General features: G+C 42.5%; 1 protein-coding gene across 4 annotated transcripts in view; it reads right to left on the bottom strand.

The window, feature by feature from the left end:
* xylb (xylulokinase homolog (H. influenzae)) overlaps positions 1-13,694 on the bottom strand; it is a 62,715-nt gene that overhangs the window by 15,173 nt on the left and 33,848 nt on the right. For 3 of the 4 annotated variants that reach the window (XM_046355768.1, XM_046355767.1, XM_046355770.1), the window contains 3 exons: positions 11,668-11,726; positions 10,401-10,488; positions 1,654-1,748 (listed from right to left, as the gene is read on the bottom strand). In XM_046355768.1, coding sequence (XP_046211724.1) covers positions 1,654-1,748; positions 10,401-10,488; positions 11,668-11,726 — 242 coding nt within the window. The other variant, XM_046355769.1, reaches the window with a different exon arrangement.

A 13,694-nucleotide genomic window follows, 5' to 3' on the forward strand; every position in this document is an offset into this window, starting at 1 on the left:
CATAAAATTAGATCTGATCTTCATCTAACAGACAAACATAGTGTGCCTAAACTAATAACGTGCAAATTATTGTATTTTTGTCTATATTGAATACATAATTTAAACATTCACAGTGTAGTTTGGGAAAAGTATGTGAACCCCTAGGCTAATGACTTCTCCAAAAGCTAATTGGAGTCAGGAGTCAGCTAATCTGGAGTACAATCATTGAGACGAGATTGGAGATGTTGGTTAGAGCTGCCCTGCCCTATAAAAAACACTCACAAAAATGTTGTTTGCTATTCACAAGAAGCATTGCCTGATGTGAACCATGCCTCAAACAAAAGAGATCTCAGAAGACCCAAGATTAAGAATTGTTGACTTGCATAAAGCTGGAAAGGTTTACAAAAGTATCTCTAAAAGCGTTGATGTTCATCAGTCCACTGTAAGACAAATTGTCGATAAATGGAGAAAGTTCAGCACTGTTGCTACTCTCCCTAGGAGTGGCCTGCCATCCTGCAAAGATGACTGCAAGAGCACAGTGCAGAATGCTCAATGAGGTTAAGAAGAATCTTAGAGTGTCAGCTAAAGATGTAAAGAAATCTCTGGAACATGCTAACATCTCTGTTGACGAGTCTACAATACATAAAACACAAAACAAGAATGGTGTTCATGGAAGGACACCACGGAAGAAGCCACTGCTGTCTAAAAAAACATTGCTGCACATCTGAAGTTCGCAAAAGAGCGTCTGGATGTTCCAAAGCACTACTGGCAAAATATTCTGTGTACAAATGAAACTAAAGTTGAGTTGTTTGGAAGGAACACACAACAACATCAAAACCTCATCCCAACTGTAACGTAGGGTGAAGGGTGCATCATGGTTTGGACCTGCTTTGCTGCCTCAAGGCCTGGACAGCTTGCTATCATCAACAGAAAAATGAATTCTCAAGTTTATCATGACATTTTGCAGGAGAATGTGAGGCTATCGGTCCTCCAATTGAAGCTCAACAGAAGTTGGTTGATGCAACAGGACAACGACCCAAAACACCGAAGTAAATCAACAACAGAATGGCTTCAACAGAAGAAATATGAGTCCTGACCTCAACCCGATTGAGATGCTGTGGCATGACGTCAAGAGAGTGGTTCACACCAGACATCCCAACAATATTGCTGAACTGAAACAGTTTTGTAAAGAGGAATGGTCCAAAATTTCTCCTGACCATTGTACAAGTCTGATCCGCAACTACAGAAAACGTTTAGTTGAGGTTATTGCTGCCAAAGTAGGGTCAACCAGTTATTAAAACCAAGGGTTGACAAACTTTTCCCACCCTGCACTGTGAATGTTTACACAGTGTGTTCAATAAAGACATGAAAAAGTATAATTGTTTGTGTTATTAGTTTAAGCAGACTGTGTTTGTCTATTGTTGTGACAGATCAGATCTAATTTTATGACTAATTATGCAGAATTCCAGGTAATTCCAAAGGGTTCACATACTTTTTCTTGCCACTGTATATGCAAGAGGGCATATTTAGACACAGATTCCCAATATGAATAAATGCTGATCACAACCAAGACGCGGTGTTGACTTAGCGAGAGTGAGGGGGAGCGGTAGAGAGAATGAGAAGGAAAGAGAGAGTGAGAGAGCTGCTGAGCTGTATTGGGTTGTCCTGCTGTACCTTGTCAGCTCCAGGTGTTGGGGTCACTGCTAGCTGGGCTTCTGGGGCTTTTCTCACCGCCTCAGCGAAGGACACTCCTGATTCAGCAACAAGTCCTGGCAAACAAAAAGTGGATTCAGTTTACAGAAAAACATCAAATACCACCGTGTTAAAAGTTAGTCAAATGGCAACCAATGCTTGAAAAAGGGTACATCACATTACAATGAGTATCACCTAGGTAAAAAAACCTATGGCAAAGAATTGCTGAAAATGGGTACATCATAGATACTGTATTTATCCGTTGGGTATTAAACATGTAATACTAATGTGGAAAAGAAGGGGGTTGAGTGATAAATGGCAGATATGTGAGAGCAGAACTAATAAACAGGCTCTGGCCTCTCACTAAAATGGCCACCCCAATCAAAACTACAGATCACAAAATGGCCGGCTGCCAAAACTACAATTCCCAGAAGCGAGGGAAATGCTATCCCTTAACCTCGCCTGCGGCCTGGGTGGACCAGGACGGAGAAACAAACACACAGGTACTGTCCTGTTCTAAAATCCTCTCATTTTTCGGGTGATTTTGGTGACGGTTTCCCGCTTAATTTGTGACAAATTCTCCTAATCTTGAAGAGGTTTGTCACATGTGGTGGAGAATGCGGGCATATGGTCTACCCATACTGCTGGTTAGGTAGAGGGAAAGAAATGTTCAGTTAGCACTCCAAAGGGGAGACAGGCATTTTTTGTGGCTTTGTTTGGTTCGGACAGATTGCTCGGGGGAAAATGAGTATCGAGGGAGCCATACAGGCCCTGTTACAAGCGGTGGCCGCCCAACAAGAGGCAACTAGAGCTCAACAAATAGCTCATCAGGATGCAATGTGAATGTAACAGGACACATTACAGGTCCAGCACCACACCAACCAGCTGTTCAGAGAGGAGCAAGAGAGAAACACCCGGGAGTTAAGAGGCCTAAAGGGAATCGCAGGACCAAATTAGGGCTCATTTACCAGCTGCAAATACCCAAAGGTCCAAAACCAGGATCCAACCCTGCAGCAAGCCAGAGCAGATGTGCAGGTCATAGATGGTACTCCCATAAATGATGGAACGATGCCTAATAGTTTTCCCCACTTCATCATGAAAAAGGGTTTGGTGTACAGAGTGTCAAAAATAGGGGTTGATGTGGTGGAACAGTTGTTGGTCCCAATCTGGTACCAGAGGACAGTACTGGATCTAACTCATGGGCACAAGTTCGTATCGATAAAACCTGAGACCGGATTGTAAGGAGGTTTTACTGGCCAGGAATTCAGGCAGAAGTGGCTCGGCATTGTGGAGAGTGCTCGGAGTTATGCCACTCGCTACCCAGAAGCCATTCCCCTTCGGATGATGGATTCCAAAAATATTGCCATGGAATTAGTGCTCCTGTTCACCAGGGTAGGGGTTCCAAAGGAGATCCTTACTGACCAGGGAACCCCCTTTATGTCCCACCTTATGGCAGACCTTTGTAAATTGTGGCAGGTGAAACAGTTGACATCGGTTTACCATCCTCAGATGGACAGGCAAGTTGAGAGATTGAACTGCACCCTGAAGGCAATGCTCAGGAAGGTAATCGATAAGGATGGGAAAACTGGGATTGCATGTTGCCGTATCTGATGTTTGCCATTAGAGAGGGTCCCCAAGCCTCGCTGGGGTTTTCCCACTTTGAGCTGGTATATGGGAGGCACCCCCAGGGAATCTTAAGACATCGCCCGGAAAACCTGGGAGCACCAATCCACCCCGTATACTAGTGTTATTGAGCATGCCACGGCAATGCAAGACCGGATAGCCACAGTCATGCCAATCGTCAGAGAGCACATGAGACAAGCACAAGAGCACCAGCGGCAAACTTATAACAGGCAGGCTACATGATTCCATATGTGTTCTTTCATAGTTTTGATGTCTTCACTATTATTCTACAATGTAGAAAATAGTAAAAATAAAGTAAAACCTTGAATGAGTAGGTGTGTCCAAGCTTTTGACTGGTACTGTATGTATATATGTATGCATGCATGTATGTATATTATGTGTGCTTGTTTGTGTGTGTAATCGTATGTATGGAAACATTTATTCTAGGTGGGATATATTGCTTCCACATCCGAAAAATGAGAATTACATTTCAAGTGCTTGAAGCAAAATATCCCACCTCCTAGAATAAATGTTTCCATACATACAATTACAAACAGTGTCACACCCTGATCAATTTCACCTGTCCTCGTTATTGTCTCCACCCCCTCCAGGTGTTGCTCGTTTCCCCATTGTATTTATACCTGTGTATCCTTTCTCTCTGTACCAGTTTGTCTTGTATGTTAGTCAAGTCATCCAGCGTGTTTTCCCGTACTCCTTTGGCTATTCTCTTTTTGATAGTCCTTCTGGTTTTGACCTCTGCCTGACTCTAGACTTCTTTCCCGCCTGCCTGATCATCCTGCCTGGCCTGACCTTGATTCTGCCTGGCCTGACCTTGATTCTGCCTGCCCTTCGGTACCTTTTTTAACTCTGAACTGGTTTTGACCCTTTTGCCTGTCCACAACAAGTCTCTTGCCCTCCCCTATTGGATTAATAAATATTGTAAGACTCCAACCATCTGCATCTGGTTCTCGCCTTGTGTCATGATAGATAGCTTTGAGTAAATGCTAAAACATCAATAGGGAATCATCAAGGAAAAGGTTAGGTCGCTTCGACCACATGTCATTGTATTAATATTTGTTACCTATATTTAACGAGGCAAGTCCATTAAGAACAAATTCTTATTTACAATGACGGCCTACCAAGAGGCAAAAGGCCTCCTGCGGGGACAGGGGCTTTTTATAAACAAATTAAATGTTGAACAAAAAACAGATCATGACACGAGAGACATTATATAAAGAGAGAACTAAGACGACAACACAGCATGGTAGCAACACAACATGACAACAACACGGTAGTGACACTGCACAATACGGACAATATGGTAGCACAATATGGTAGCAGCACAAAACATTGTTAGGCACAGACAACAGCACAAAGGGCAAGAAGGTAGAGACAACAATACATCAGGCGAAGCAGCCACAACTGTCACTAAGAGTGTCCATGATTGAGTCTTTGAATGTAGAGATGGAGATAAAACTGTCCAGTTTTAGTGCTTTGTGTAGCTCGTTCTAGTCGCTAGCAGCCGCGACCTGAAAAGAGAAGCGGCCCAGTGAGGTGTGTGCTTTCGGGATATTTAACAGAATGTGACTGGCAGAACAGGTGTTGTATGTGGAGGATGAGGTCTGCATTAGGTATCTCAGACAGGGGGGAGTGAGGCCTAAGAGGGTTTTATAAATAAGCATCAACCAGTGGGTCTTGCGCCAAGTATACAGAGATGACCAGTTTACAGAGGAGTATAGAGTGCAGTGATGTGTCCTATAAGGAGCATTGGTGGCAAATCTGATGGTAGAATGGTAAAGAACATCTAGCTCTTCGAGAGCACCCTTACCTACCGATCTATGAATTACGTCTCCTTAATCTAGCAAGGGTAGGATGGTCATCTGAATCAGGGTTAGTTTGGCAGCTGGGGTGAAAGAGGAGAGATTATGTTGGAGGAAACCAAGTTTAGATTTAACTTTAGCCTGCAGCTTGGATATGTGCTGAGAGAAGTACAGTGTACCGTCTAGTTATACTCCCAAGTACTTGTATAAGGTGACTGACTACCTCAAGCTCTAAGCCCTCAGAGGTAGTAATCACAACGGTGGGGAGAGGGGGGCATTCTTCTTACCGAACCACATGACCTTTATTTTGTAGGGCAGAGAAAGATTGTTGGACACTAAGAAAGCTTTGTTGTAGTTTAACACAAAATCCAGGGAGGGGCCAGCTAAGACTATCATCTGCATATAAATGGATGAGAAAGCTTGTAATATGATTGCAAGCTCAGTGTTTCTGAAGGACACTGTGTGAAGAGAAGCTGTATAGTGTTTAAGCTCAGTGTTTCTGAAGGACACTGTGAAGAGAAGCTGTATAGTGTTTAAGCTGTGTTTCTGAAGGACTCTGTGAAGAGAAGCTGTAAAGTGTTTAAGCTCAGTGTTTCTGAAGGACACTGTGAAGAGAAGCTGTATAGTGTTTAAGCTGTGTTTCTGAAGGACTCTGTGAAGAGAAGCTGTAAAGTGTTTAAGCTCAGTGTTTCTGAAGGACGCTGTGTGAAGCAGCTACATAGTGTTTTTTTTGTTGTTGTTTTTTAACCTTTATTTTACTAGGCAAGTTAGTTAAGAACAAATTCTTATTTACAATAATATATGCCATTTAGCAGACGCTTTTTTCCAAAGCGACTTACAGTCATGTGTGCATACATTCTACGTATGGGTGGTCCCGGAGATCGAACCCACTACCCTGGCGTTACAAGCGCCATGCTCTACCAACTGAGCTACAGAAGGACCGCCCATACGCCCTACAGAATGACGGCCAACCCCGGCCAAACCCTAACCCGGACGATGCTGGGCCAATTGTGCGTCGGCCTTTGGGAGTCACAATCACGGCCAATTGTGATACAGCCTTGAATCGAACCAGGGTCTGTAGTGACGCCTCTAGCACTAAGATGCAGTGCCTTAGACCGCTGCGCCACTCGGGAGCCCAAGCTCAGTATTTAAGCTCAGTGTTTCTGAAGGAACACTGTGTGACGAGAAGGTGTATAGTGTTTAAGCTCAGTGTTTCTGAAGGATACTGTGTGACGAGAAGGTGTACAGTGTTTAAGCTCAGTGTTTCTGAAGGACACTGTTTGAAGAGAAGCTGTATAGTTAGTGTTTAAGCTCATTGTTTCTGAAGGAACACTGTGTGACGAGAAGGTGTATAGTATTTAAGCTCATTGTTTCTGAAGGAACACTGTCTGACAAAGGTGTATAGTATTTAAGCTCAGTGTTTCTGAAGGATACTGTTTGAAGAGAAGCTGTATAGTGTTTAAGTTCAGTGTTTCTGAAGGAACACTGTGACGAGAAGGTGTATAGTGTTTAAGTTCAGTGTTTCTGAAGGACACTGTATGAAGAGAAGAAGCTCTATAGTTAGTGTTTAAGTTCAGTGTTTCTGAAGGATACTGTGTGACGAGAAGGTGTATAGTGTTTAAGCTCAGTGTTTCTGAAGGATACTGTGTGACGAGAAGGTGTATAGTATTTAAGCTCATTGTTTCTGAAGGAACACTGTGTGACAAAGGTGTATAGTATTTAAGTTCAGTGTTTCTGAAGGACACTGTATGAAGAGAAGAAGCTCTATAGTTTGTGTTTAAGTTCAGTGAAGGTGTAAGGAAGAAAGGTTTCGGATCTAAATTGGTCACGATGTCAGCGGTCGCTTGCGTAAGACATTATGGCACCGCTGACCTTTTCTGCAGGAGTCGAATAGCTTGTCTCTACGATATCTGTTGACTCTGAATGCTCTTGACATTTGACGCCAGGTTATTGGGTGCAGGGATATTGTTTTTACGTATCGTGGTCTAGGCTGTGTAGACCAATGCCATAATCACTGTGGCTTTCCAGACTCAATTTATTTTCGCTTCCATCATTGAAACTGACATTTTCAGCTCCGATCCGACAACGCAATCTCCAAATAATATGTCACTTATGAAAGGAAAAACATCAAATACGTACGTCAAATTTGTTTGACATTTGTAGTTAAGTAAGGAAGGCAAGATGGAAATATTGCTGTGGTGTATTTTATGGGCCATTATATGCGTCATACATATATAGCATTATTCTACATCAGTTAGTTTACATGATTCAACATGGATGGCTAAGTGGGTCAATGAAAATTGGGACGAATGCTTCGTTAAGTCAATATTTATGTTGCAAGTCACATGACATTTATGCAAGACTTATGGAGGCCTGCTCTGCTTAAGTGCTACTTATCCAAGCCCCAGACCCAGTTCACTCATAGGCTGGTAATCAAAAATCCCATGTATTTACTTAGCTGTACCTAGTGAGCCATGGCTGAGAAACTGTGGCACGACATCCAACATTTGACTCAAGCCAAAACACGGCATAGAACAATTCCTTTCTCCGCTCGATAGGCTTCATTTGTGTGTGTGTGTGTGTGTGTGTGTGTGTGTGTGTGTGTGTGTGTGTGTGTGTGTGTGTGTGTGTGTGTGTGTGTGTGTGTGTGTGTGTGCGCACACACATGCACTCGCATGTGTTTCTGCCAAAAAAGACAGAGTGCTTCATTTCAACCTTCCCGAAGACGAGGAGGCAATTGGTCTTGGCAGACTTATTGAATGAAGTCAGGTTCCATCCGGGCTACATTTTAGAGACGTATTTATTGGTTAGTTTCTAAGCCTCGGTCCCTGGCGTGGAATCTAAAATGAGGCCAAAAAGCCCGGCCTGTCAACAACATACAGGAACTGTCTCCCTCATCACCCTAAAATATGACAGAAATACTAATATTAATGAGATCACTCAGCATAGAAATTACACTGGAGAAGCACATTACCCCCCCCACCTGCTCAACCCAACCACTATCCCCCAGATTCAGACCCTCCACCCCGCCCTGCTTCCCGCCTCTGGAATATAATAAACAATGACAAGCGATTCAAACTGAGCACTGCATGTAATGAAAATGGACTTTGGTTGTCGTCGTAGGACCTAGAACAGCGGCTCTGTCTCTGTTCCCCCCCAGACCATGTATTGCGTCGCGCAGGGCCTGGTGTTTGCGAAGTGGGGGAGGGGAGGACGCAGAGACACTTCATTCTTTATTGTTTAATTAACCGTGTGAAGAGATGAGCTCTCGTCAACATCATCTCCGCAGGCATTCTTTTTTTATGAGCAACTTATGACAAGATCTAATGATTAGACTGGTGGTGAAGCAAAAGGCCTGATTAATCAAACACATGCCGTACATTTCTCTGGCTTTGTTATACTGTTTTGTCTATCTGCCTCTAAGCTACTCATAAATCATATATCTTCCTCCCTCATTCATAATCTCTATATAGAGTTTCGCTAATGAGGAGATTCAAGCCTTCAGTGTTGAATTGTTTCGTGTTTTGGCCATTGTAACACGAGCTAGATCTTTGAGCAGTGTTGTAATTGCCTCACACTGTGGCTTGGTACATTGAAACCACACCTGGGTTCAGATGGTATTCACTTTCTTTCGTACTTTAGCTGCGCTCGATTAAGCTTGCCTGGCATGACCGAACGGAATCATCTTAAAAGTGCAAACCCTGCCCATCCGGCACTCTAGGCAGACTCATTCAAAGACCCAAAGTATTGGAAAAAAACAAATAATAAGGTTTTCATTAAGTATAATTGACGATCGATGTGAATGCATGATTAAACATGAACGTTCTGAGGAAAACACACTCACACAATGGAAGGGGAAACAACCAAGCGGATGCATTCCACTTGAGAGTTTTGACTTCCATTAAAAAGGTATTCGAGGCGCATAAGCAGTGTTTATGGAAACCGGGAAAACATTGGTGAAAGGTGAGAACGCAAAACAAGTATGCATAATAAAATAAGAATTAAAGCCTAATTTAGGAGTGCTAATCTCTAAAAAGCCATCGATTCAATGCCATTTATTAAATGCTAAGACATTAAATTCCTCTCGTTGACATTTAAATGCTGTGACCAACTGACAAAAGGATTACTAAGTGTTGACTGTATTTTCTCTTTCCTGCTGTACGTCAGATGATTCAGACATGGATTCAAATAGTACTTGTCTTTAATCTACTTTGAGTATTTGATTGCGCCTGCCTGGAGTGCCAGATGGGCGGGATTTGAACTTTTGGGAATATTCCATTGGGTCCATTTCCTCAGGTGAGCTCAATCAAGAGCAGCTAGTGTATTTGAAACAACAAATATTATTTGAACCCAGGTCTGCTACTGTACATACATTAAATTTTGGGGAAGGAAATACCATTTCATCTTTATGATAATGGGGCAATGAGAGCCAATCGATCCCATTGATCAAACTTCCAGATGACAAAATTCATGCCCAAAAATCCCCATGAATCAGACTAATCAATTGATTATTATGACAAAACATGTCAGCTGCACAAACAGAACATCAATCCAAATTTTCAATGAAATGCACACATTTGTCTTACTGTTTGAATGCAGCTTCTATGATATATCCCTGCCTAGTGTTTGAAATGCCAAAATTGTTTATTTCACACTTCGAAGCAAAGACTTCTTCAGATTATTTGATGCTGCAAAAAAATAGTCTCTTAGAATTATCAACCGCTTGATCTTTTCTGTATGCCGGTTCCATGCTGGCTTAAGCCTTTGAAGTGTCAAAGTTCAAGAGAATTCACTGAGGAAAATGTTTTCATTTTTTTTCTTAATTTAGTACACTTCCAGATGAACATGTGAGTGAATTACTGGACATCCTTTTAATGTCCAGCATAAACATATCCAACATGGGTGCCCTCTAAACTCCATCAGATGGAGGAATATGCTGAACACAAAATAATGCTAATATACCAAAGGACAAAGAAACAAAGTAGGCAGGAAATCATATTGAATAGCAGCATGAGTCACTCTGTACATGTATCTCCATAAGGGTTCCGATAGCAGCGTTCTTCAACTCCGGTCCTGGAGAGCTACTGCAAGCGCAGTCTTTTGTTCTAGCCCTGCAGTAACACCAACTGAATCCGCTATTACGGTTCAGACCAAAGGCCAAGATTAGTTGATGATTTAAAGCAGGGGTATTGGTGCTGGGCTGGAACAAAAACCTGCACACCCAGTATCGCAGCTCTCCGGGGCCAGCGTTGGAGAAACTCTGTTGTATGTGTCAGTCTTACTCACCTTGCAGGGCCCTGTAGCCACAGCCTAGACAGGCAGAGTTGGCCACGTCAATGGTGTACACGGGAGCATCGAACACGTCAGATAGCACCTGAGTATGGAGAGAAGAGGAATGGGACCGCATGCTATTGGAAATATTACTGTCTGCAAATGTTACATTATGAGTCATTGTCCGTAATATAGAAAGCCAATGTCTAATGACACATACCTGAACTGAATTCTATACTGTGGATTGTATCTCCATTTACACAGGTTAGTGGTGGCTTAAATAAGATCTCTAAACACTGCAGAGTGGATAGAAGGCTATCATTTTCATCCATTTCACTCGCAACAAGAAACAAAACAAAGGAACAAAAGAGCATACAGTTTCCTCATGGTTATTGTTTCCTGTTTTGAGGCCGATTGATTCCATTTCCACTCACTTAGAGTGTAAAACATACACAATTTTGCAGCGCTCTAATTTCATTACCTTGCCACTCATCAGGGAATAACCTTGTTAAGGCGTGAAGCGATACAACATTATGTTTTGTAATAAAAAAATAATTAGACGGCAAACAAAACATCTGTAGCGTCAAAATATTTCTAACATGTAACAACATCATCACAGAGAGAATATGAATACATAACAAATGTCTGTTCCACAGGGGCTTGGCATGGCAACGCATTCTAATGGCTCCATTTCCAATACTGCATCATGTCAATATCATTGAAACTGAGCATGCTGCCCACAACACCCACACAAATATAGTAAAGGGACTGTAGCCAAGTGTCTTGCTCGAGGGGGAGCACATTGTAAATGCATGGGGTGTGCTGGGCTGAGCACAACAAAGGGGCCATGAGAACACATACAGGGCCTAATGTATGGAGAGAGAGGTCAGCCGGGGTTCCACGAATCACAAGGCCTCAAACACAGCTGTGTGGCCCTGCAGGAGACATGGCAGTCAGATGGCATTAGCTTCACGCCTCAACCTGAGGACAGCACACATACTGTAATCAGCTAGTGTGTGTGTGTGTGTGTGTGTGTGTGTGTGTGTGTGTGTGTGTGTGTGTGTGTGTGTGTGTGTGTGTGTGTGTGTGTGTGTGTGTGTGTGTGTGTGTGTGTGTGTGTGTGTGTGTGTGTGTGTGTGTGTGTGTGTGTGTGTGTGTTTTGATCCAAACCACACAGTAGCGCCTTTGAAAAACAGGGGTTATAAATAAACCATTTGTAGGGGATAGAAAAAGGCAAAAAGAGAGTTTATAAAAACATGAGACGGTTATCAACACCACCAACCTGCAGAATGTCCTTGTTAGAAGAAGCCCCTCCGGTGGCCAGCACTCGAGTTCCTGGAACTGAAGAGAGAATTCTGACATCAGTGACACCGCTGATGAGACATTTATGACAGAAGTTTTGCTACTGCAGCAGTGAGTAATCGTTGATGTTTGACTGCATGTTGAGTTTAGAGGCAGAGAGAGAGGGAATGCGAGAGAAAGAGGGTTTATTGAACATAAGCACTTGAAATACTACTGTCATGCATTTTTGTACTTTCTTATGCGACTTGAAATTGGCCTCTCAAAAGAGCTCTTCACAAGTGTCAAGAGAGAACTGAGAATACTGAAAAATATGAAACAATGTCCGCAACTGATATGCTCCCAACAGTGATTTATTTGTGAGATCAGAACATGTTCAATAAACCCTCTCTCCCCCCCAACATGGAGAGTATAATGGGCCAATGGACCCTTCGCTTAGCCCCGACACAGAATTTTGGCCAACCAATCTAGAGCTCCAATTGACAGCAACTGTTGTCAAGTCTGACACCTCAGGCAAGCTGAAACTCATGTTTGAAACACATGAAAGCAGTGAGGGAAGTGGGAAAAACGGATCATTTTCTTAATCATAATTATTTATTTTTAATGGCTAAATAATTGAACAGTGCAACAGGAGTACTTGCTACCGTGATTCCTAAAATGCAGAGCCTGTTGGGAGTATTTTTCGAATCTGAAATTATAAATTTGTTACATGGTTTGCTAGCTCAGACATCATTGACCACCAAACGTTGCTAAAGCTAGCTAGCTAGCTAGCCACTTAATATACGTTAGCTAGCTATGTTAGCCATGTTATTAATACAACTCCCATCTACTGTCGTCAGCAGAAAAGGATTTGAGAGCACTAGTTTACTCCAAAAGTGGTTGTAAGCTAGCTTTGACTACATGCTGACACTGGCTAGCCACACTACAAACCATTTTAGCAGGTTCCCGTGAAGCAATTCCAATGACAGTCCACCACAACATATCCAAAAGTTTCCTGATTAAGTAGGGGTAGTCTGTGTTTCATTGAAATGTAATTGCGTATTAAAAACAGTTTGAGATCATTGTGAGTGGATTTTGCCAGTGGTTAGAAGGGGGACATGTTCTCCGAGGTTGCAACAGTAACCATGGGGGGATTAACAAAGGGTCAATTGGAAGATGAGGATGACACTTTTGAGGAGATGGGAAACTACGTTGCCCCTATATCGTCAATGGGGTGCCCGGTGCATTCTGGGTACACTCCGACAAGGAGATCTCTCCAAGGAGTTAATTGGGCTTACTTGTAAGGTTTACTTACTGCTGCGTAAGTACTCCTAACCTGCTACAGAAAAGTTACTTCAGTATTGCACTGTGAAAAGAGTAATTCCCTTCTTGACCCATAACCTGAATTTTAGAAAGTATTGCTTGACGATTAGCTTAGCAACCGCGCGACATAGCATGACAACGTGATTTGTGGAAACTCTGCTCCCGCTGAGATTCTTATCTCCTGCGTTTCTAATATCTTTGCAGGAAGGTTCCATAGGGTTGGTTGTTTAGCCGCAAAACAGAAGGGGTTGGCTTAGATTGTTGACAACATGTAAAGTATATTTCGTCTCCAAATGTTTTTTGAAAACATAACTGTGCACAATGAGCAATTGTCGTCTCTCAAATACATTGTTATGTTCCTGGTATCAAGAACTAGCTGAAATGAGCCACCTAAGATTCCCCACATTGCAGCCTTTTGTCATTGTTGTTGAGTTATTTGACCTCTCATAATCATAACATCACACGGCTTTCAGCCCCAACGATGCACGTTGTCAGCCAACCCATCTATAGGATCTGTATAGTTGACCCAGAGCCTCAAATAGACATTTCATCAATTGTTCCAGTCTATTGTTCCAGACTCTACAGTATTTCACTTGTGCATTGTGATCTTCTAATCTATACTAAATGAAAGAGAGTGCTAATTCAATACCAGTTCCAGCAAGATTCATCACAACAGGGTAGAAGGGTAGTAGGTTCATTGCAATTGGA

Source organism: Oncorhynchus gorbuscha, linkage group LG07 (genome assembly GCF_021184085.1).
Source record: "Oncorhynchus gorbuscha isolate QuinsamMale2020 ecotype Even-year linkage group LG07, OgorEven_v1.0, whole genome shotgun sequence".
Taxonomy (NCBI): domain Eukaryota; kingdom Metazoa; phylum Chordata; class Actinopteri; order Salmoniformes; family Salmonidae; genus Oncorhynchus; species Oncorhynchus gorbuscha.